The sequence below is a fragment of the Lissotriton vulgaris genome, chromosome 3_2, assembly GCF_964263255.1.
Source record: "Lissotriton vulgaris chromosome 3_2, aLisVul1.2, whole genome shotgun sequence".
NCBI lineage: Eukaryota > Metazoa > Chordata > Amphibia > Caudata > Salamandridae > Lissotriton > Lissotriton vulgaris.
In genome coordinates, this window is record NC_141690.1 from 165,443,741 (window position 1) to 165,469,960 (window position 26,220).

The 26,220-nt window shown below is 44.8% G+C and overlaps 1 protein-coding gene across 1 annotated transcript in view; it reads left to right on the plus strand.

Annotated features, from left to right (window-relative positions):
• Positions 1-26,220, plus strand: part of CPZ (carboxypeptidase Z) — a 309,764-nt gene that overhangs the window by 245,902 nt on the left and 37,642 nt on the right. Inside the window, exon 8 of the mRNA XM_086964143.1 lies at positions 4,399-4,534. Coding sequence (XP_086820269.1) covers positions 4,399-4,534 — 136 coding nt within the window. The remainder of the gene's footprint in view (positions 1-4,398; positions 4,535-26,220) is intronic.

A 26,220-nucleotide genomic window follows, 5' to 3' on the forward strand; every position in this document is an offset into this window, starting at 1 on the left:
GCACGTAGAAATAATCTGACTTGCAAAGTATCGGAAGTAGAGAAAAGGTTTATAGCACAAGTAGATGATCGATGCAGACGGCAGAAGATTCTAAAAATGTCAGGACAATGGAAAATAGACTGGACAGAAGAAGAGAAGGCACACAAAAAGAAAGGTAGCAATGGTCCAATAGCATTGGATAAAACGCAGAAAGGAAAGTTATGCTTAACTCGAAGCAAAACGTATTATGAGAGTGAATTTGTAGGTGAAGTTAGTTGTGAGCACTCTTTCAGACTGGAGTACTACACAAAGGATTTTATGAAAGGGATGCAAGCTATTCCGAATGTGTATTTTGTGTGTGGGAGAAATGCCTATGTAAAACTTCCAGACAATTGGTATGGTTCGTGTTACTTGGCAATTGTCTTCCCCAAAATATATCATGCAAAGGATTTGGCGATAATAGAAGGAAAGGCTTCGAGGAGAACGAAAAGGGAAGTAGGAGATGCAGAAGTAGTAGGAGATGTATTTGGAGCGATGTTTCCATTGTTAGGTTTGATTCTTAACGATGTTAAGATTAGAAGGTTAGCGACAGTCGTGGATAGATTGTCTGCCAGCACTGCAAGATCTTTAATGTTAGTAGAGGGTGAAATGCAGTCGATTAGAGCAATGGTTTTACAAAACAGACTTGCTTTAGATGTAATATTAGCAAAAGAAGGCGGAGTTTGTAAAGCTTTGAAAATTCAGGAATGTTGTACTTATATTCCTGATAATTCAAAACCACTTGAGAAAGTCATACAGAACATTACACAGATTCATCAAGAAATTGAAGATTTATCAAAAGTAAATGTTTGGGAAAAAGTAGGAAATGGAGTGGGAAAAGTTGGAAGTTGGTTTGCTAATCTAGGCAAAAGTATAGTTTGGTACATTTTAAAGCCTGTATTAATAGTAGTAATTTGTATAATTACATTATTAGGATTAGTAAAATTGTATAAATGGTATAGGTCGAACCAGTTACAAAGATCGATGAGAGACCAAGAAAGGAGACTAGCTGTTCTACAAGATCAACAGTATAAAAGTTTGAGAACACTTGAATCGATAAAAAGAGGAACAGATGTAACTAGTTCGGTATAAGTGAGGTATTCAAATTGCTTTTAGTGATGACTCCTAAAAGTCATCAAAGGGGGGAACTGAGAGAGCGCAATTTGAATAGAAAGTATATAGTAATCATATCTAGACGTATATGTTATAAACGTAGGAATGAAACGCATATCGTAATGTAAAGTTGGCGACTATAGCATAAAGGCCAATGGATGTGATAACATGGCATAGGAAATGTAAGTGTATTCACATGTTAAACATGCATTAGATTTAGAAGGCCCGTATACATGATGGGTAGATGTAGAATTGTGTATGAAATGTAGAACGTGCACAGTAGAATTCGTGTACGTGTGTAACTTTAAAAATGTGTAACTTTACATTGGAAGAAGCGGCGAGAGAAAATAACGTAGAAAGGCGTAAACGTGGAGAAACGTGGATAAATGTATAAGAGAACTCACATAAAGATGTAACCAAGGAAGATGCATAAAGTTATATTCTATACAGTCGTATTCTATGTATTTCATGTATTTGATGTAGAATGTTTAAGTATAACTAAGGCTTTTGCTAAAGTACGAATATATAAATGTATGCCAAAGGTTATACTGTGTAGAGGGCTTTTGTAGAAATGCTGGAAGAGTTTAGGTCATTTGTGTTTATAACCTAACTGGTCAAGAGCTCGAAGGAGCATAGTCACATGAAATGTAATTTAGTGGTCTTGTGAAGGTCGTAAATAGCTTGATGTGGACATGAGAGCCGAGAAGTCTAGCACTTGTTAGATTTAAGGTGACAATGCCGGACGGAGCTTATTGCTCGAACGTGAGGAGAGACACTTTTGAGGTAGACTATGTTTTGACAAGACCATTCACAGGACCTAGCAGGGTCAAGTTAAGAGACATAGAGTTAATGCCTTGTCTATAGTCATATGTTACATGATCTGAAAGAATCAATAAATGTCGACGATGAAATGATGAAGATGACATCCAAAGGAAAAGGGTCAACTTAACGGACGACGCAAGGAATGGACCAATGGAAGAAGCAGGAAGTTGACATCATCGGGGAAAGTCCGTGGTGGGCGTCAAGGGGCGTTCCACCCACACTGTGATTGTGTATTTTAGGGACAGCACCCCGGGGAGGAGAGCAGAACCATCAGCAGAGCAATTGGGAGATTAGGAACAGCGGGACGAATTGCTCAGAGCAAGGGCGAAGGGTAGATGCCTTGAGCAGATGCGCTGAGACATCAGAGCGCAAGGGAGCAGTAGGCCGAGGACCCTTAGAGAGCGGATGGGTAGGCAGAGAGGGTACTGCTTCTGAAACTTAAGATTTCCTTTAGAGGCTAAGAGAGTTTGAACTTCTTAGGGAGTCAAACTGCTGACACCTTTTTAGGGAAGAAACTTGCGAAGTAGGATTGTCACATAGGGCATAGAGTAGGGACAGTTTTAACTTGATTATTGTTTTATCTTGCTGCAGATGACGCAGAAGGAACCACTTCACACCGAAGCTTAAAGCGACTGATATATTAATTGACTTTGTATTTTGTATTCTTTTGAGATTTTATCCTGAGTGGATTGTATCGTATTCAAATTAATCTTATATAAACTTTTAAAACTTTATCAGTTGTAAGTGGTTCTTCAGAGTGGCGTCAGTTAATGGGGTTTGTCTAACCAATGCGGGGGTGGTCCTTTCCTCAATGACAGATAAAAGCGGTCCAAAACAGATGAATGGGATTCTTTATTAAATTTATCATAATCATAAATTGATATCAAAATCCCGTTCCCCGCAGTACTGTGTGGGCGGAGCTTCAAGTCCCTACCTCAATACAGCATGCCTCACAGAGCAGCGCAATGCTCCTCAGGCTCTACCTAAAAAGAAAAAAAAGTTGATTGACGTAACACTTAAATTGAACTCAGCCACTGGTGATTACTCAGAAAAAATGAATTAAGGACCAAAGCAGATTCGCATAAGGTGGTACCTTTTTTAAATAGTGAACATTCGTATTTTTATTTCATTCTCTGAATAAGGACTATTTAAGGGCTAATGCGTTGTTTCTACTGTTCATCTTGCTTTCAGACACTCAGCTCGTATTTTTCCATATGTTCTTAGTTAGAAAATGTTAAAAATGTTAAATAAAAGACAATGACAGCATCAGACAGTCTATTGTCGCTCTATTGAGCTACTCTGCCTATGCCGTTGTTGCACAAGTATGGTGCTGAAAAATGTAACGGGGCATGAGGATGAGGTTTAAACGAATCAAGTTGTAAGCATTAGGAATTCTTCCGTTTTCCCGATGTTCCAATCTCCCTCCGCACTTGTTACATGGCCTGGAATGGTGGCCTCAAAAGGAATGCGATGTTGTCTTCCTCGAATCATGCACCTCAAAGGGGTAACACAAACTGAATATTAGTGCAGTGGCCAGCCAGAGGTGTAACAGTAAGCACCAACATTCAAAAACATGTGTTTCTATTCTCATTTCAGTTTATTTATTGTGTCCCAGGAATGTGAGAAAATGTTACTAAAATAAATTAGAAAAAGATCTTAGGAGTTTCACTGGATGAGGCAATATGATAATTTGGGATATGAACATCAAGTCTGTAGATTTATTATCAAAACCACCAAGAGATGCTGTGAAAACTGGTTTACCTCACATTTCTCCACCGCCTTTTGTTTTGTTCTCTAAATTTACCCATGTGGTACTCAGGCCATATGCCACCCCCTGTTAGTTATCTGAGTGACGGGTTTCTATAACCCGTGCTCATAATCTTTTCCTGGCCACTTTTAGCACCTTGTTTTCCATCCTTTTGTTTAATTTTGACAGATGGTTAGTGGTTCTTTTGTGTAATTTTATCCGTATTTCCTGCTTTCAATTCCATGCACCGACCATTGCTTCAGACTATTTTAAATGAGTTCATTACTGAAGAAAAATGTATACTCTGTAAATAATGTTTTCTCTCCACCTCTTGATTACATGAATCCATGTTGGTGATACTTTTGGAGATGCATTTTGCCCCAAACAAACAAAAATGCATCCTCATTTTTATGTGTAGATATTTTCTTTATGTCTGCTTTTTATTCGCTTGTCCAGTGTGATGAATTCACCTTCATCCAATTATACATTTTGGGGCCCTGTGATTGCTCATACTGTTGTTATCAACAATATTTTTACCTTTTGGGGTTTCAGAGTTCCTCAAGGGAATGGCCGATTGACTACAAAACATTTGCCTGACCTTTTTAAGATTACGTGTATCGTCGCTATGAGTATTATAAGCACTGCTATTTATTACTGTTTTGTTGAGGTGTATTTTCATTATTTCATTTGCATTGCAGGTTTTTAAATTATTGGCTAAAACATACGCCAGTGCACATCCTGTTATATCCTCTGCAGCAAACGCCAGGTGTGGTGGTAATTTTGTTGAAAAAGGTGGGATAATTAATGGTGCTGAATGGTACAGCTTCGCTGGTGGTAAGTTTATTTTAACTATTGCTGCTAGATATGATGCTCTATGATGAATATTCTTATGTAAGGGATGAGTAAGGGTGCTCTACATTTGTATGTATACATATTACAGGACATTGTAAATAATGTATCTGTTTTAAATGGGGTTTCTGGTTGGCTAGGGTATACACCTAAGCCAGGCAGCATCCACCACTCTAGTCAATGTAAGGGAGTTACACACAGAAGATGACCCCTACTCACCCACTTGTTAGCATGGCACAAGCAGTCAGGCTTATCCCAGAGGCAATGTGTAAAGCGTTTGAGCAACACACTCACACACACACACCAGAGACACACTAGGCACACCATAAAAAGAGACACTACACAAGGTCATATAAAAATATATTTTGTATTATACACCAAAACACAGAGACCATAAATCACTTTGTAGTTTGTAAAACAAATCGCGCAAATCACTTTGCCAACTGGGCAGTTGTCATGGCATCCAATTTAGTGCACTAAAGTAAATATTTATATGTGGCACCAGTCATCACATCATGCAAAACACCATCATGGTGCATAAATAAAAGTTAGTGCAAAAAGTAACTACTTGCAAGTTGCACACGTTATAAAACATCATCAAGACAGTAAACACGCTTTTACATTACATATCTGCTCATAGTTCATGACCATTAGAAAATAGGCAGACTTTAAAATGCTGACCGTAATATGTAGAGCTCAAAAACATTATTCTAGTAACCTTGCGCAGGCCACAGGGAGGTCTTAGTGCCTATTATCAGCAATAAGGTAGGGCTGGCAGCAGACTGAGCTGAGCATTATCTCCGTGGAAGATTCCCCTTCTGCTCCGACTAGTAGGGCCCCTGTGCTCCAAAAAGCATGTAATCAGGCAGCTGCCCGCGTTCACGTGGTGCAGCTGCGAGTAACACAACAGAACACGTCATGACACAACAGAACCCGTCAGAGACCTCTCCCGGTCTCTGGAGGTTGACTGGGGAATGGCCAGTACCTAGAACCTGGAAGGGCGAGATTTTGATCGATATCTTATCACTATTGATCTAAAACCCCGATCTGGTCGACTGAACCTTTATTGCCTGTCTTTGAGGGAAGAAAGTGCATCTCTTACCAAGTTAGTTCACCCAATAAAGGACTCCGCTTCAAAGGATCACAAACAACTTCTAGCTTTCAAAGATTTATTATAAAGTCAAGATAAGTTGCAGGTACAAGCATCTCAAAATGAGATTCACAAGATACACGGGCCCAACTACATACATGTGCTCTCTGAAAGCCCTCAGACGAGCAACGGAAACTACCAGCACCAATTCTAAAAATAATAGGGCTATTAGCATAGACACATACTGAGATCTCTCAGTCATTTACAGCCGGAGGGAAAAGACAGGTTAGGCTGTCCCTACCCTGATCTAGATGGTATCCCTACTTAATCAGGTCCCTACCTAACAAAAGGTGTCAGCAGTGAATGACCCCCAAGGGAAGTCACCCACTCTCAGTCTCTTGGTGAAAACCTATAGTTCTCCAATCATGACCCCTCTCTGCCTACCCATCCGCTCTCTTAAGGGTCCTCAGGCTTCTGCTCTAACTCCCCCCCAGGGGTGCTGTCCCTAATACAAAAATACAACAACATTTAGGACGCCCCTCGTGAGACGCCCCTCACGTGGTGTAGCTTCTGGCTTTTTCCATGCTGAAGCCTTGTGGTTAGAGTCGACCTTGCTTCTCAGACTCGTCTCCGGCCCGCTGATACCCCTCAAACATTCCAGAACCCTCCTCCATGTCTAGTCCGTCTCTTGAACAACCTTCTATTCATATTTCGTATAATTGAATACCCCCTTTTCTCTTACAGACAGACATTTGCAGCCAAATCCCAATTCTCATAGTTTTCCAACCGCGTTGCAAGATTCCCCGGCCCAGACTAATATGTGTAAATCAACGTTAAACTTTTCAGGCCTACAACATTTCTCATAATGATTATAGCTTTCGACTTTTTCTTTAATTATGGCATGTTAGTACTCTTATTCTGCTATTCAGTAAACACATCTATAAATCATGGTCTATTTGTTATTACTAAAACATTAGTGCAATCCATGTTGTGAAATTGAACCACCTTCCCCCTCCCTTCTAGCTCTGGCCCTGAGGCCTACCTCGTTCTACGTTTAACCGCATGCCATCTTATATTTTAGCAGCTACACAACATGGATTCAGGAATAATCACATTTAATTAAATAATTTTGTCTCACACGTTTCTGTATTAGTTCCACTTCTACTTAAATCTCTACATTAACTACACATTTCAGAATATAACTGTAGGTACTATCAGCACTCATGGCATTTCTCTTCATGACTTGTGCTTACTACGTATAAGTGTGATGCATTTCTACATTTAGGTCAGTTTGCGCTCTCTCAGTTCCCCCCTTTGATGACCTCTCGGGGTCATCATTAACATTCAAACTGCAGTGATTGCTAGCATAACTCGTTTCTGTGTTTCCAGAGCCCTCAGACTCCGGTACTGACTATCTTGTATGGCAGCCAGTTTCTGCAGCTGTTTTCTCCGAGCCCTCTCTGACCTTCTTGATCTGTACCATTTGAATACCCTCACCAATCCCCACAACACGATCCCACAGATCAATATTATGATGATAGGTTTTAGTATTTTCCACACAAAGCTTTTGCCTAAGGTGGTGAGCCAATCTCCAGCTTCACTCATTCCATGGCCCACCTTTTCCCAGACATTTTCTCTACTCAGGTCTTCGATCTCCTTGTGAATATTAGTTATGTTCCTAATAACTCTCTCAAGGGGCTTTGAATTGTCTGGAATGTAGGTACAACATTCCTGGACCTTCAAAGCCTTACAGACTCCGCCCTCTTTTGCTAATAGGACGTCTAAGGCAAGACGGTTCTGGAGAACCATAGCCCTTATCGATTGCATCTCTCCTTCTACCAGCATTAAGGACTGAGCAGTGCTGGCAGACAACCTGTCTACGACTGTTGCCAGTTGTCTAATTTTAACATCATTAAGGATTAATCCCAAAAGAGGGAACACAGCTCCAAAGACATCTCCAACCATTTCTACACCTCCTACATCTCTCCTTCCCCTCGATGATGTCTTGCCCTCGATGATCTCTAAGTCTTGGGCATGATATATTTTAGGGAAGATAATTGCCAAGTAACATGATCCATACCAGTTGTCAGGTAGTCTTACATAGGCATTTCTCCCACATACAAAATATACATTTGGAATCACTTGCATTCCCTTCAGGAAGTCCTTAGTATAGTACTCTAAATTGAAAGCATGTTCACAGCTAACTTCTCCCACGTATACATTTTCATAATACGTTTTGGCTCTATGAAGACATAACTTTCCTCTCTGCGTTCTATCTAAAGCTATTGGACCACTACTACTCTTTCTCTTGTGTGCCTTCTCTTCCTCGGTCCAATCTGTTTTCCATTGTCCTGATTTTTTCAAAATCTTTTGTCTCCTATTTCGATCATCCACCTGCCCTATGAACTTTTTCTCGACTTCTGACACCTTGCATGTCAGGTTATTTCTGCGGGCATGTGAAGTATCTAAGGTAATCCAAGGAATGAAAAACTTTGCCAACCTGTCTTCACTCTTCCAGTAGTCCCATTTATTCATTTGTTTATAATTAGGGACTTCTGGTAACACTGCATCGTAATTGGAGAAATAGTATTCAAAACTATCTCTCCCATAAAATATACTAAGCAATAAGCTACATGTAATGCCATATGTCAGCGGGAGGTGATGATATCGAATGCCTTCATCTACAGACGCCGGCAACTGCATGCAGACGTAACAGTCCTTAACCTCCATGGCATCCACGTATTCATACAGAAGTTTAGCATAAGCATTAGACCTAAAGTCTCCTTGGGACTCATCTACGTGTAACCTGCGGGCTTCTGCAGCTAATAACGCTTTTTCTTGAGTGTTTTCCCCTTTCTCACCAGCAACGGTGGGTGTAAGCGCCTCTACAGATTTCACATCAGTTACCTTTGCCTCTTCCTCACGTCCCTTTACATAAGAGACTGTTACTACTAAAGCTATTAATATTATCACTCCTACTATTAGTGTACCTATTATACATTTCGCTCTGCGGTTCTGGGTGCCGGCCTCCATTTCGTCAGACTGTATGGCTCTTTCGTATCTTGGCACAAAGTTCTTTTCCTTTCGTTCCTTTACAGTCTCTCTTACTCCTTTTGTCCTTAGAACCACACAACTGGAAGCTGACAACCTTCTTCGCAAAAGTTCTTTACAGTCCAATACAGACAACCCTAGCCCTTCTCCAGTAACTCAAGGGAAGGTCCCTAAGATTCTCTGCTTCCTGGGCGCTAGGTAATCTTCTTTTCTTCTCGCTTATTTACAAAGTCCTTTAAGCATCTACTATCAGGCGGTCGCCTGCAGCTTCGACAGCAAAGTTCATTATTTCCATACGAAGATTGTGCTCTTCTTGGGCTGATATCTTTGTACCAAAATCGGGGAATTGCAATTCTGTGAGAAACATGTGCTTTAACTTGCTGAGGCGGGGAGGTCGGGGAACCATAAATGTCAGTGACCCTTCTTGTTCGACACCGGGTACTAACAGTCGTATTTCCACTGTTATGATGGGCTCAGAACTGGACACCACCACCGCTCGGATCCTCCCTGTCACTGGTTTCGAAGCCATCTGTCGCCAGATATGTCCACTCAGGGGTGGAGTATCTTCTGCTAGGTACACGCACTCTTCTTGACCTCCTCAAGACCGGTGCTTCAGCGCCCTGAGCACCTTCTTCCGGGTCTGAATCTTCTGATATCGGAGGAAGGGTTCTCTCTGGAGTTGACCTCAGACTAGAGCTTCTTCTCTGCGGCCAATCCGCTTCTCCACGTACCCTTCTACTCCTTCTCCTTCTTGTCTGTTCACGCTCTCTGTCAGACCTGTCAGTGTCTGACTCGTACTCCCAGCTACTTTCTCCTTCAGTAGCGTCGTCTGTTTCGCTGCTGTACTGACCGTCCTCAGCTTGGTCAGACTCGTTCCTCTCTTCCGCTGGCACCTCTACAGCTTGGCTAGCCCCCTCTATGGCTTCTCGGTCCGCTGCTGGACGTCTATCCGAGAGAGGAGCTGTGTTTTCCAGAGGTGCTGGAACCCTCCGCGTGTGCGACGCGTGGATCCAGTTGGGCAGGCCTCCCACCTTCACTGCCGTGTTTGTGATCAGGATGATCTGGAAGGGCCCACGCCAACGAACATCCAAACAGCTTCTTCTCACGTGTTTTTTCACCAGGACCCAGTCCCCAGGAAGCAAGTCATGACACGGGTCCTGGCACGATGGTACCTCGGCAGCCTGCACCTGAAGGGACACAGAATGAATGGCGTCAGACAGCCCCTTACAATAGTCCAGGATCATATCATCTGTGATGCTAATCAGTGCAGCAGTTGGGACAGAAGGTAACCTCATTGCTCTTCCCATCAATACCTCATGAGGAGACAAACCAGTTCTCCTATCCGGGGTACTACGGAGGCTCATAAGGACCAATGGCAACGCATCAGGCCAACTCAAGGATGTTGATGAACACACCTTTGCAATTCTGGCCTTGATGGTGCCATTTATTTGCTCCACAATTCCTGAAGCCTCTGGTCGATAACTGCAATGTAGTTTCTGATCTATGCTCAAAGCTGCACAAATCATTTTCACAAGCGAGCTGTTGAAATGCGTTCCCCTATCTGATTCCAAAGAGGCCGGCACCCCGAAGCGCGGGATAAGCTCCCTAAGCAGTAACTTGGCTACTGTGAGGGTGTCGCACCTACGTGTAGGGTATGCCTCAACCCATCTGGAGAAAACGCAAACAACCACCAGGATATAACGGAGGCGGCTGCACCTTGGCATTTCAATAAAATCTATCTGCATTCGATTGAATGGACCTCCTGATCTCCCAATGTGGCTCAGTGCAACTGGTGTCTTTTTCCCTACATTCAAGTGCTGACACGTCACACAACGCTGGCACACTGCTTCGGCTGCTACTCTGAACTTAGGGTTGTACCAGGTCTGTCTAAACACTCTCAGCATAGCATCTCTTCCTAAGTGGACGGGACCATGTATGTGTCTGGCCATTGGGCTCACCATCTCATTGGGCAACACTGCTCTGCCATCTGCTGAAACCCAAAAATGGGCCTCACCCATCACACATCCTGCCTTTTGCCATGTTTCTTTTTCACAATCAGGAGCATTTTCTTGCATTTCCTTTAGTTCATCCCATGTATCGACAGTTTCTAATATCATGGCTAATTCAGTCCTTACATTTATTCCACCCACTTCCACCTCTGTGAAAGAGTACCCTGTTTCTGCGCAATACCGCGCGACTTCGTCGGCATATCTATTGCCTTGTGACACGAAGTCCATATTTCTGGTATGTGCGGTGCACTTCACAACTGCGATACCTGCTGGACATTGCAACGCCTCTAACAACAGGCGCACAAACTCTCCATTGCGAATGGGAGAGCCTGAAGAGGTCATGAAACCTCTTTGAGACCACAACTGCCCATAATCATGAACTACCCCGTAACCATATTGACTGTCAGTGTATATGGTGACTCGGATTTGATTGCTTGCCAGACAGGCACGCGTCAGGGCAATAATCTCGGCTACCTGAGCGGAGTGTACTCCTTCCAGGCATCCAGCTTCCACTACTCCAGTAATTGTGCAAACAGCGTAAGCTGCTCTCAACTGCCCAACTTCGTCTCTTACACATGAGCCATCGACAAAGAAAATTTCATCTGGGTCAGTCAGTGGCTCATCTACGATGTCGGGTCTTGGTTTGGTGCATAGTTCAGTCACATCGAGGCAGTCATGGTCTGTACAATCATCATCATCCTCAATATCGTTTGGAAGTGGCATTAAGGTAGCAGGATTTAAAACAGAGCATCTCCTGAGGGTCACGTTCTCTGCAGCAAGAATAACTTGCTCATAGCGCGTGAGCCTGCTGTTCGTCAGATGCTGTGTTTTGGTCCTGGTCATCAACAATTCAACAGAGTGGGGCACATGCACTTCTAACGGGTGCCCCATGACTATATTTTCACACCTCTCAATGCTGACACCTGTTGCGGCAACGGATTTGAGACATCCGGGCAACGCTGCGGCTACTGGGTCTAAAGTAGCCGAGAAATAAGCGACTGGTCTACGGGCATTCCCATGGATTTGGACTAACACAGACAGCGCGCAACCCTCTCTCTCACAACAATAGAGCAAGAATGGTTTATCGTAATCTGGCATTCCCAGAGCCGGAGCACGACACAAGTCCTCTCTCAGCTGCAGGAACGCCATCAAACAGTCTTTGTCCCATGGTACCGGATCGCTCACCTCCTTGTGCGTCAATTTTTGCAAGGGCTTTGCTTTCAGTGAAAAGTTTGCAATCCACTGTCGGCAATATCCCACCATTCCTAGGAACATCCTGACTTCTCTCTGTGTTTTAGGCGCATTCATCTTCATGATGGCCTCTATCCTGTCTGGTGACACTTTTCGTTTACCCTTCTCAATTCTGTGTCCCAAGTACTGCACCTCTGTCAGGCAGTACTGCAATTTTCCCGGGGACACCTTATGCCCATTCTCAGCTAGGTGATTTAATAAAGCAATAGAGTCTTCCCTGCAAGCTTCCTCTGTTTCTGACGCCACAAGGAGGTCGTCTATGTACTGGACCAGAACTGACCTCTGGGGCAGCACTAGACTTTCAAGATTTTTCTTTAGAAGCTGGTTGAAGATCGATGGGCTCTCTGTATACCCCTGAGGAATACGACACCATGTTAGGACGCGACCTTCCAGCTTAAATGCGAAAAGAAAATGGCTTTCTTCGTCCAGAGGGATTGAGAAGAAAGCCTGACAAAGATCAATTACCGTGAACCATTCTGCTTGGAACGGTATCTGAAACAGTATCACGGATGGATTCGGTACCACTGGACAACACGAAACGACTATGTTATTAATCTTTCTGAGGTCCTGCACTATCCGGAATTTCCCATTTGGTTTCTGCAAACCCATAATCGGGGAGTTATATGGACTACCCACGATTTCCTTCAGTATTCCCTGCTTAATCATGGATTCGATCACGGGTTTGATGCCTGCAATCGTTTCTGGAGTCAATTTATATTGAGGTGTTCTTGGAAACTCAGCATGCGGTTTCACTACAATTTTCACTGGGTCCACCCCTTTCACCAACCCAATCTCTTCCCCAGTGAAATCCCACACTTCTGGAGCAACTGTCTCTCTTAGATCCCAGGGGAGCTCGTCTACTGTCAGAGTGGGATACAATTCCACACATATTCTGGAATTTGCGACTTTAAAGTCAGCATCATCATCATTATTCAATACCTCCACGCCCTGTGGTGTGCAGTATATGGTGCAATTTAACTTGCACAAAAGGTCTCTTCCTAGCAGACATACAGGACTAGAATCGCAAACCACAAACTGATGCTCATCACTGTACTTCCCTATTTTCACCTGCACGGGTTCAGTCAGAGGACTGGTCATTCTCCTGTTAGCGACCCCCACCACTTGTATGGTCTCTCCAGACATGGGCAGGCCTGGAACTGCGGCTGACCTGATCGTGGATCGAGTGGCTCCTGTGTCTACTAGAAATGTCGTGGGAAACCCTGCCACTTCGGCCTCAACATAAGGTCCCCTCTGGTCTACCTCCAGAGCTGCCCCGAGGGTGCAGTCATCCCTTTCTACCCTCTGTCCAGTTAGTGGGTCCACATAATAGCATTCCTCTCCCCCGACAAACAGTGGCATCTGTCTATAGGTCTTACCCATAGTCCCTACTCTGGGTGGCTGCGGGAACTGAGCTCGGGGAGGTGGGCCCCCCCCTTTGAGCACCTTTCCCTGGTATTGCGTTACACCTCTTGTAGGCGCACTCTGGGTCTCTTCCTCCTCTACCTCTTGGTCTCCTATCTCAACATTATAGGGACACTCGCGTTTCCAATGCCCCACCTCGTTACACTGGTGGCACCTAGTTGTTTTCTTTAAGGCAGCTATATCTATCCTGGGTCTAAAGGTGGAGGTCTCCTCATTGCCCTTGTTCTGACTGTACTGTTTCTTTCCTCTAGTACCTGTTCCTGGTTGCTGTTGCTGCTGTCCCCCCTTCCCAGCTGCCTGCATCTGTACCACCATCAGTTTCTCCTTTAGTTTCTTAGCCTTGGAGTCTATCTCATCACAGCAGTACCTGGCATACCTCAGTATTTCGTCTAGGGGTTTATTTTGCCAACAAATCAAGTGTTGCTGTATCATTAAACTAATATCCGGTCTCAGGCCCAAGACGAACTTGGACACAAATTGCCCTATGTCCTTCGGATCCATGACATCCAGACCGCTATACTGTTTAAACGCCTTCAGCAATCTCTCATAGTATTCGTGAACTGTCTCTTTGGGTTCCTGTCTTGTTCGGTCAATTTTTACCCAATCTATGTCTTGCATTGGCACTTTATCTTTCAGCCAAGTCATTACTCTCTCGAACTTTGCCATCACACCCTCGGACGGCCCATTAGTCTTAGCATCTCTCTCGGGCTCTATGGTGGGCCACTCAGCGCTAACCTTGCATGCGGTCCACAAATCTCCTGGCACTACTATGTCAAACAGCGTGTTCAAATCTATCCATAGGACCTTTGAGATTTTTACGAATCTCTCGACTTGCTTATACCACTCCACTGGGTTTTCCCGCAGTTTGGGGAAAGAGGTGGTAAAAGCAGCTAAATCCCCCCTACTCCAAGGGACGTGGACATAGGTCCCATTTGCGACTTCCCTCAAAGGGTATGTCTCTACTCCCTGCTGTCCTCCTGGTGTCATACCAAGTGTGCTTCTCCTGACGGTCCCTCTCTTGGACCACCTCTCTTCCCACTTATCTAGGGCCCTCCACGTCCTTATTCCAGTGATCAGCTCCCTTATGTGCGTTTTCAATCCGATGGTTCTCCTCTCATCTAGATCTCGGTCTGAGTAATGTAGCCTGTGGTTGCCCTGTAATGCTTTGGTTCTTGACAGGTCCACCATATATTTGCCTGCTAGTTCTACCAATTTCTCATGGATTGCCCTCGCCTTTCGAGTTACGTCCTTTGCCATGAACAGAATTTCATCCTGCTCATATATGTCCATTCTTTCTAAGGGCAGGGTACCATCTACCATGTCATCCAGATCCGACTTTAAGCTGGAGACATCGAGTCTTTTGGCTTTTATTTCTGCTCGCAATGACTCCTTCGAGGGAGGTTCACAGGTTTCTCTCCCATCCCAACTCCGGGCCCTACGTTTGGGTTCGGGAGAGTTGGGGAGTGCTCTCTCTTGTTCCCATCTCTCCAGGTCCCATGCTCGGCCATCCGATCTTGGAAGGTGATGGAACACGGGCCTGTTACCCCCTACCTTACTTTTTCCATTCTCTCCTCTCTTTTCACAGTAAGCCTCTCTGCTATTCTCCCTTCGGTCCCCATTCTCTCTTGGCCTCGTATCACTCAGTATCTGATACGATCCTTCCTGGTTTCCCATATTCCCTGGGCTGCGCTCATGTCCGTCATCACAGGGACTATGGTGCGGCCTCTCGCAACTCCCACTCTGTTCTCTGTTGTCTGGCACGCAGTGGATACACTTAAAGCTGTCTCTGTACTCCCGAGCCCTTCTGTCTTCATCACTACGTATTGGGCGAGACACCCCCCCGTTTTCCAGGTCTGATCTACCTCCACTCCGGGCCCAATGGGTGCCTCTCCTACTGTCTTTCTCCCTCCCGTCCCACTCCGGACTGCTCTCTTCAGCCCCGCAGTGAGTCCGGGCTCTGCTGTCCTGCCTTTCCCTTTCAACTTCCGCAGTCATGATGTTCTTGTGAGCCTCTACTGCCTCATCCCACTTCTTCATGTACTCATTTAACTCCTGAAAGGATTTCCGTCCTGATCCCCTCATATCCTCTGGCCATCTAATGTCCCCCAGATCCCCTGCGGTGTGTACTGGGGTGCTCCACTCTCTTGGTATCGGCAACTGGCTTGGGGAGTTGATCGTATCATTCCTCCTTGCCATCTCTGCTCTTTCTCTGTCCCTCCGTACCCGTTCTTCCCCTCTAGCCCTGTCTGGGTCATATATCGATACTATAGGACCTATGGTAACAGGTACCTGTAGTGCATCGGGTAATGCGTAGGATGTGGCACACTCCGTCTCTGGCGGCCTTTGCACCACAAACCTCCCAACTACCTGTTGCACCTGGCTAGCCTGGGACAGTTCTTTCTTTGCAGCGGGATCCCAATCGGGACTGGGAAGCGGCCCATGCTCTCCTGCATTGCCCCCCCCTTTCTCACTATTCTCAACATCTCCCCCTGCTCTGTTATACGGAGGTGGCCTGTCTGTCAATAATCTGTTTATCAGGCTGTCCTCTGTCTCGCTCTCGTCATCTTCCTCTAGGGGGCTTTTGTTCCCGGGCATCTCTAACACTGGATATAATTTATTTACTTCCAGGTTATGTACCCTCCATCTTTTAGCATCCGCATCCCACTTGGCATCCTGTACTGCCCTTACCGAGCGTTTCACTCTTTCTTGCCGTCTGTTCATGTTCTTTTCATGCGCTGCCCTAATCCATGCATTAAGGGCTTCAAACTGGGTTGGTCTAGGCAAGGGTCTCGTAGAGGTCATAATTGCTTTTAATCTGTGTAGCACCTCTAATCTGAACGTCCCGTACTTCGGGAACGTGAGTTCCTCATTTCCATCTGTAATCTTACTCCACTCTGAGATCCACAGAATCGTGTGCAGCCCAACATTTGACCCCATATAACGAGCTGGTGTACCCTCCGGCGGGGCTTCTTCCCCTTCATACGATCTCCTGCGCTCCCTTTTAAACAGCGCTCTTAACCATTTAAAACACTTCATAATTATGCGCAAAATTTCCAGCTCGAATACTCTGTTTACTTCCTGATGACAATCCACCAATCCTAGCGCGGCTTTGCTAGCTGGCCTATCGCAGCGCGGTATTTCACCGGCCGGCCAATCCCAGCGCGGCACTTTCTGACGTCACTAGTCTCCGCTTCGCAGCAGCACCCCTCCTTTCTCAGCTCTCCTCGCGGTCATGCATGCGTCCCATTCATACCCTGAAAAATGACTACTTCCGACCAAGCGGTCACTTCCCTCGACTGTACGTCCACAGTCTATCTGTAATTGTCAACACAACTGACGAGATGTCTATCGTCTCTCTGATAGGTTCTTTACACACACAGTAACCTCCGACCAGCGTCCGTTACTCACGCACTCACTCTTATGTTCCCCCTATCTCGGTCTTCCGGGTGATCAATGGTACCTCATGACCCCCTTCACTCTAGTTAACAATTACTCTGGATGTCCGATACACCCGAACCACTTAAGCTCTCCTTGAACTTAAGATTTCCACCGTTTGTGCGCGCTCACAACCTGTTCCACAGTCACTCTACAGGCATTCAACTCCGCCAGACATTACAACATAGATACAATACAAAACACCGCAATCTTAACACGCATGACCCTTTATACTCACTCTCGACCGATACTGCTGCTTTTCTGTCTCACGTCATCCGGTCCTTCTTCGGCGGGCGGTTCTTCCGATCATCGATCTCTAGGGGCCTTGGGGTAATCTAACCTGGCCTAGATCACCTTCCTCAAGAAGGCAACCATCCTCTATAGCTACCAACTGGAAGGGCGAGATTTTGATCGATATCTTATCACTATTGATCTAAAACCCCGATCTGGTCGACTGAACCTTTATTGCCTGTCTTTGAGGGAAGAAAGTGCATCTCTTACCAAGTTAGTTCACCCAATAAAGGACTCCGCTTCAAAGGATCACAAACAACTTCTAGCTTTCAAAGATTTATTATAAAGTCAAGATAAGTTGCAGGTACAAGCATCTCAAAATGAGATTCACAAGATACACGGGCCCAACTACATACATGTGCTCTCTGAAAGCCCTCAGACGAGCAACGGAAACTACCAGCACCAATTCTAAAAATAATAGGGCTATTAGCATAGACACATACTGAGATCTCTCAGTCATTTACAGCCGGAGGGAAAAGACAGGTTAGGCTGTCCCTACCCTGATCTAGATGGTATCCCTACTTAATCAGGTCCCTACCTAACAAAAGGTGTCAGCAGTGAATGACCCCCAAGGGAAGTCACCCACTCTCAGTCTCTTGGTGAAAACCTATAGTTCTCCAATCATGACCCCTCTCTGCCTACCCATCCGCTCTCTTAAGGGTCCTCAGGCTTCTGCTCTAACTCCCCCCCAGGGGTGCTGTCCCTAATACAAAAATACAACAACATTTAGGACGCCCCTCGTGAGACGCCCCTCACGTGGTGTAGCTTCTGGCTTTTTCCATGCTGAAGCCTTGTGGTTAGAGTCGACCTTGCTTCTCAGACTCGTCTCCGGCCAGCTGATACCCCTCAAACATTCCGGAACCCTCCTCCATGTCTAGTCCGTCTCTTGAACAACCTTCTATTCATATTTCGTATAATTGAATACCCCCTTTTCTCTTACAGACAGACATTTGCAGCCAAATCCCAATTCTCATAGTTTTCCAACCGCGTTGCAACATTCCCCGGCCCAGACTAATATGTGTAAATCAACGTTAAACTTTTCAGGCCTACAACATTTCTCATAATGATTATAGCTTTCGACTTTTTCTTTAATTATGGCATGTTAGTACTCTTATTCTGCTATTCAGTAAACACATCTATAAATCATGGTCTATTTGTTATTACTAAAACATTAGTGCAATCCATGTTGTGAAATTGAACCACCTTCCCCCTCCCTTCTAGCTCTGGCCCTGAGGCCTACCTCGTTCTACGTTTAACCGCATGCCATCTTATATTTTAGCAGCTACACTACATGGATTCAGGAATAATCACATTTAATTAAATCATTTTGTCTCACACGTTTCTGTATTAGTTCCACTTCTACTTAAATCTCTACATTAACTACACATTTCAGAATATAACTGTAGGTACTATCAGCACTCATGGCATTTCTCTTCATGACTTGTGCTTACTACGTATAAGTGTGATGCATTTCTACATTTAGGTCAGTTTGCGCTCTCTCAAACCCCTTCGGCCCTGTGCAGAGCTTCCACAGTATGTGCAAAACAAGGAGGGGGCACCCGCACTGCCCATGAAGGCGGGTAGAGCTCCCCTAGCAAGCAAAAGGCAGGCTGCTCTGACCTCGTGGTTCAGCGACTGCACCGGGATATTCCTGCGGTCAGAGCCCTGACATCAGGTGATGGTGACTTCCTCTTCCTGGACAGGAAGGGTGGGTGTAGCCTTCCTCTTTGTGCCGGAATCCCTTCCTGGACCACTGCGCTGCCTCTGGGAGAGCTCCACCTTGCTGCAGGGCCTACAGCATGTATTTGTCCCTGCGACCGCACCTTCGGCTACTGTGGCCGGTTGCCAGGCAATGCCTGGTGCTCCTGTGGCACTTGCTCGACTGACTAGTTGCCGCGTTAGATTTCAGCACACCTCTTTTGGCCTGGGCTGATCACGCAGTGGGTATGGGTCAGTCCAGAGTTACCTCCTCAGCTTTCACCTCCGGTACTTGGAAAGTGCAGCGCTGCTGGGCAGATGAAAGCGCTCCTCACACGCTTTCAAAAGGAAAAGGGATGAAGGGACGGAACACCAGGTGCTAGTCACTTTATCTAGAGCAGTAGAAGTGCTCACCATGTGCAAGTTTATTTTTTCCAGCACTTGCTCAGCTGAGGATTAGAAATCCATCGCTCTACATGCACTTTGAGGGGGGCCACAATAAAGTGTACACCCTGCCCTCTTCTTTTCAATACAATGGGGAAGAACAGTTCAGTCCTTCGTCTGCTGTACAAGCGGAGGTATCTCTTCGGGAATGAGCCGTGAACTAAATCCAGAATCAAATAACATAACATAAGGCTTTAACACCAATTTCTCCTCAGACATTTAATCTTCTGTTTACCCTTGTGGATATTTTGCATTACATCCCTACAGATGTTTTCCCTACCTGCTTTGTTGGCTGTAGAACTCTGTGCATTTTACCCCCACTAGCAAGGAGAAAAATTGCCATGCTGTCCCTCCAAACATGATTCAATTAGCTAATTCCTTCTGGGCACATTTGTCTTTCATGTAAATCCCTAGTATATGGTATATAAAGTGCAGCCAGAGCCTGGCAGTTAAATGCCATTTGTGTACTGTAGCACCTAGTTTGAAATTCACTACAGTGGCAGTGCAAACATGGCTACAGGTCTGCTGTGTGAAGTGGAGCAGCCTTTGGTACCAAGACCACAGGCCTATACCAGAGACTACTGGTATAGGCCTCTTGGTCATCATCTTAAAAACCTCTTCTTTGATGGTAGATCTCACCTTGTCTGACAGCCTGTAGGTTTTATTCTTAAAAAGCATGCAGTCTCAGGAATATATGTCCTAGGTACAGGTAAGTGAGAATGAGGAGGCAAAATGTCCCAGTAACTGGTTCTAATCTCTCTTTTGTCTGTTGTCATAGTTGGAAAGAGGACTATGTCTCCACTGATGCTTCTTTCATGACAGGAGATCTGGAAGGGTCTCACTTTTCTCCTCCCATTCACCGTCTGCCACCATAGCTATCTCAGACCTCACAAAGTGTGGCTTGAATCAGTTTACATGCAGAACCCTCAAGGAGTTCCTATGAGTCTGTAGGTCCACATTGTAGGTGACCTCACTCTTCTTCTCTTTGACTTTGTTGGGTCTAGCCCACCCATCATAGAAGATCCGGCTCCACAACCCACACTTTTTGGCTAGGTTGGCACTCTAGCAGACTGGCCTTCTTTTTTTTCTACTGCTCAATTATTGTCTTGCTGGCCTCCAAATTCTGGTTGTCCTCTTTGATGTATTGCCCCATTTGGAACCTTAGGGCTAACATATCACCTACAACACCTTGTGAAAGTTTCCTTGATCTTTCTACAATACCTCTTTGTAATGGCCGGATTTTCTGATTAGATGGGATCAGCCCCTAGGGGCCCCTCCAACCCAGCCAGAACGTAACCACCTCCCTCCTCAGGACCATCTATCCAGGCACCTGGGTACCTACCTGAGGATGGGGAACTCGCAATATACAAGCTCATATTATTAGAAACACCACTAAATTTATAGGGATACTAAGAATACTCACTGATTACTAAGGATACCTTATAGTCTCGCGGCCACTCAGACCCAGACTAATCTACCCCAGGGCAGATATGACACACAATCCGGTGCGTCTACACATGGGCCTGCAGAACCCAATGCTCTCTTTTCCAAACGGTTTACAATCCGGCAAACCTACACGCCAGTATCCCCCCTGGCGCTCTCACTTACACAAGCCACAATCCTGTGGGTATACACGCTGGTCATCCGCCCCAGCGCTCTCACTAACGCCGTATATCAACGACGACCACATTCCTATGAACACCTTCAGTTATATGTTGGGAAGTCTCTCTCTCCCTATTCACTAAGGGCTTGCTACTACAATATTAGGAGTTAGCCAATTAATATAATGTACCTCTTATTCTTGGCATCATAGGTCCACTCGCTCCCTATTTATGTGATCACCACTTACCTGATTGGGGTTACTCATCCATTCATAAAAATAATAACCACCTAGGAGATACATTTACCTGGATTGAACAAGAATACAAGGCACATTGCAGTTTGCTACCAACTAGGGGTTTTATTAGAACAATATAAACACCTACACAGATCTGTAACTGACAAAGACTATAGATAGAACACAGCGCTGAAAGGGAAAAGATTAGCAATACAATAGCTTAGGGAATAAAGACAAGATTAAGATGCAAGTGTACTAGTTCAGACTACCTCACCTATTAGAAGGAAGATTTCTCTCTGCCTCTGGTGGGATTAGGGCTCTCTCTGTCTCTCCCTCCTTCACCACATCACCACGCCTCTGGTTCAGTTGCTCCAGCTGACAGCCTTCTTTGATGCTCTCTGCACTGCTCTCTCTCTCCTCATCTTCAGCAATCGTCTGCCTTCTTTCTCCATTCAAGAACTGCACTCTATTCTGCAGCCCCAGCAGACATCCTGTTCTCTCTCTCCAAGCTGAACTTAGCTCCAAGCTGAACTGAGCTCCCAGCTGTTCTGAGCTCCAAGCTGTTCTGAGCTCCAGGCTGAACTGCACACAAGCTGGAATGAACACTCCTCCTTTCCTGCAGCTCGCTAATATGGAAGCTTGTCCTTTCATGGAAAGTTACGGCCAGTAACCTGCCGCCCACCAAATTCTTGTACCTCCCCGTACCAAGGACACGTTCCCAGCTGGCCAGCCTGAAGTTGTGTCTTCGGAGTGGAGAAAAATACATTCCTTCGATAAGGGCCAGCCTGAGCCGGTTCTCTCCAAGCGAACAACAGCTTTAACTATAAACTTTACCTTTACCCTGAAAAGCCTCTCAGCTCCCTCAAGATGGAGTCCCTCTAGTTCTAGGCCTGTAGGCCTGAAAGGGATGAAATACCCCTTAGCTCTGTCAAAATACCTACATAAGCCATACCAATGTGTCAAGCATGTCAAAGCCAATAGGCAATAGACAGGTTAGAGTCAAGAATAAGGGATCTATCATCATATTAAGCAGCTATCCTCTTCTAGGTCTGGAAGAAAGGGCTTAAAAGGGCCAACACAGGCTAAGAATACCTATCCTAGATGTGAGCAAGACTAAGATCTATATCACTGCTAAATAGAGCCAAAAACTCTGCCATTACACTCTTCTACAAGGCAAGCAGAATATTCAGGGTGGATGCTTTAATAATCTTCTTCGCACAATGGTGTCAGGTCCTGCCTGCCAGGCCTGTCTCAGTCGCACAAAACACTTTGGTACACTTTGGTACACTTCAAAAGACGAAAACAAGACACCAGGCAATTCTTGTGTATCCCCTGTCTGATTGCTTTAGTATCCTGCCTCTGTCCTACCAGACTTTTATCTCCAGGTTTGTTGTGGATTCAGGTCCTGCTTTAAACTGGATGTTAATGTTAGAAATAGGAAGACGCTACAGATTACTAGAGTGCACTCCATTGCACACCCTCGACCCTCAAAGTCCAAGTTTAATGTGCACAAGACTTTCAGCATCTTGAAAATGCCACGGCATATGACATTTTGGGCCTATTTATAGAATGGCAAACACACACTTCTGAAATGTGGATGGTGTTGCCTCCTGGAACTTTTACCTCATTGGTTAGAGAGTACCAAGGAGTCAGTTCCCAACTAGTGCCTGTGACCTGATAGAAGCCCTGAAGGACTCGACCCGTGCCTTCCTAAACCCAGGACAAAGAATTGGTCTCCAAGGGTCAATTGGCTGACCATCTGTGTGGCTAAAAGGGCACAAAAAGCTAAGAGACACTTTTTACTGAAGTGTCCAGCTGGCCAGTGGCACCTGGCCTTGAACTAGACTTTGTTGTTGGCCTCTGCCTGAGAGTCTCTAAGTGACCTCTCATGCAATTCTTGAGTGCCTTAGAAGTATACTCCTGTATTTGCTGGGCACCGGAATAAAGTTTGGAACTTTGGAAAATGCTTGCTATAGAGCCTAAGTGGTACCAGCTGCGAAAATTATCTGACTAACAGTTCCACTGTGTCGAAATTAATTTCAGCATTGCCCTGCACGGAGATCTCTGCAACACCAAAAAAACAATGCAGTTCCTTTCTGCATTGGGGCTTAGAATAATTTTCTACTAAAAATTGACCAACAAATTTGCTTCAAGTATCTGACCTGTAGTTCCACAGCTTCAGCTTTAACCCACATGGAGAGGATTTTCAACCCAAATAGTAACTAACTTCCTTTTGGAGTTAGGACTTGTTTTCAACTTGAACTTTCATACTTTTTAGCTGGACCAATCCACTTGCTGTATCTGATCAGGGCACCATCATGCTCAGCCTCAAATTACTCTTAGGTCCCAGTCTAGGAGGACAATTGACTATCACTGGCACCCAGTACTTTTTTCCTGCTATTTCTACCTAAATCTTTGAAAAAATCATATAAAAATCTATACCCTGTTAGAAATGGGAATCCTGGTTGGCTTTGGTATGCATCCAGGCCAAGCAGCAACCACCACTCTACTCAGGGTATGCTATATACACAATTAGATAAAGTGTGCTCACCCTCTGGTAACTTTGTACAAAGCAGTCTACAAAGGCAATTTGTAAAGTATTTGTGAAACATACAGTAGCACAAGGAATACACCACAAAAAGGCTACACACAGGTTTAGAAACATAGAGACTTGAGGTTGAGTATAATAAGGCTAAAATGACAAAAATCAAACAAGTAGAAGTCGAAATATGCCATTTTAAAGATTAAGGGCCTGTTTTAGATCTTGGCGAATGGGCTAGTCCGTCCCAACATTGAGGGATATCCCCCGTCGGCTGAAATATTAATCCTATAAGATATTATGGGGTTTATATTTCGGTGGATGGGATATCCATCACTGTTGTGAAAGAGTAACCTGTCCGCCAAGATATAAATCAGGCCCTATATCAAAAAGAGTACTTAGAAGTCAATAACAGTCAAAAGGTTATTTGAAGACGTGATGTACCAGCACAAACATAAAGTTCAGTCCAACCACGATCGCCAGCAGGCTGGCTACAGGACCCAGACAAGTCCTGCTGAAGAATTACCCTGGATGGAGCTTTTACCGTCATTAAGAGTATTTTGCTTTGTCATCAGGCAACCGGCCAAAGGGGTCCTGAGTCATCGTCTAGCTCTATTGAGGTGAATGCAATGCGTCATTGTCGAGCCATGCAGAGTGTCATTGTCAAGCCATGCAAGCTGTCGAACTTCTTTCATCGGGCAGCCTCTGTGTCAGCGTCAAAGCGTGATGTAGCATAATTTCTCAGGCAGTAGATGCAAAGCATCGTTTTTTGCTAAAAGCAGCTGCAGAACCCACTTCTGGGGCCCAGAGCTTGGAGGGGGCCACCTTAGGCAAGGGTATCACTCACAGAAGAAATAGTTCAGCAGAACCAGCAGAATTCTTGGAAGTCATTTGAGTCCCTGAGACTTCAGAAAACAGGAGGCAAGCCAGCAAGCCCTTATAGATCTCTTGGAGGGAAAGCAGAGTCCTTCCAGCAGAGTCAGGGAGCAGCAGCAACAAGGGACAACAAGCAAAAAAGCAGTCCTTCTAGAAAAGCAGTCCAGTTGAGTCCTCTAAGCAGCACAGCAGTCCTTCTGACAGAGATTCAGTTCAAGACCCAGAAATGTCTGTGGTTAGAGGTCAGCGACCCATTGCTTATACTCCAAAGTGCTTTTTATGTAGGTGGTGACTTCAAAGGAACTTGCTGAAGTGCACAAAGATCCTTTTCATCTCGGGCCTGTCTGCCAGGCTAACCCTGGGGGGTAAGTTAGTTCTTTATGTGTGGAGTGGACACTACCTATTGAAGTGTGTCAGCACCTCCCTTTACTCCTTGCCCAGGTAGACCTATCAGTATGCAGACAAATGCAGATGAGTGCTGATAATGCAGGTAAGCCTCAAATTCCTGTGTTTGTGGCTGTATAAAGGGAATGCACAAAGGGTAACCTAGATGTGTATTGGAGACAGGCTATTAGGCACAAAGAGCAGTAAGTACTGAGAAATTTCCACTTTGTGAAAGTAGCATTTCTTAAACAGTAATGTTAAATCCAACATCACCAATAAGGAGGATTTATCATTACCATCCTAAACATTTCAAACATGTAATAGCTACTACTCGCTGATCAGGAATTACAGTGTACAAGTGTATTAAGGTATTCTCAATGCTGGCTTATGAGAGGGGTAGGCCTCACAATAGTGAAAAAACTAAATAGGCTGTTTGTCACTACCAGGGCAGGCAAAACATAATGGTACATGTCACACCTTGTAGTTAAATATCGCCCTGCCGTTAGCGTTACTTAGGGCCTAACTCAGGCATAACTTGTATGTAATAAAAGGGGAGTTTAAGGCTTGGCAAGTAGTTTTAAATGCCAATTTAAAACTACTTAAAAGTGGCAATAAACTGCACACACTGGCACTGCAGTGGCAGGCCTGAGACAGTTTTGAAAGGCTACTTCAGTGGGTGGCACAATCAGTACTTGAGTCCACTAGTGACATTTGAAGTACAGGTACAGGGTATTACACCTTACAAGGGACTTACTGGCATAATAAATATGCCAATCAGGGATACACCAATGTCATCATGTGCAGGGTAGACGCACATTCACTTTAGCACTTGTTAGCAGTAATAAAGTACAATGAGTCCAAAACCTAACAAAAATAGGGTCAGCAAAGGAGGAGGGATGCAAAAGGTGAGGCTAATCCTGCAAAATAGGCCATTTCCAACATACGTCTTAACGGTTTTAGGATTTTTGGTGTTGTTTTCTTATTACACTTTACTCTATTTTTCTAATTCTCTTTGGGACTTTTTTTATTGGTGTATTGACTTTATTACTGTTTTGATACTTCATAAATACTTCACACGTTTTCCTAAGTTGAGCCAGTATGCTCTGTACCATAACTATGCAAGGGTTATGCTTAGGTTAATTTATTGACTATGAGGCTGCAACCTAACAAGAGTTATGATTATTCTTTGAGGTGGGCAGTTGTCTAAGCCCAATAATAATCACATTTCTTAAAATTATGTTGATTAAAAGTAAAAGCTTTTAATAAATAATTGTTATATTTTGAACTTCTATTAGCAGGACACTATGGGGCCTCCGTGCAACATTCTTTTGACCCATTGTTGCA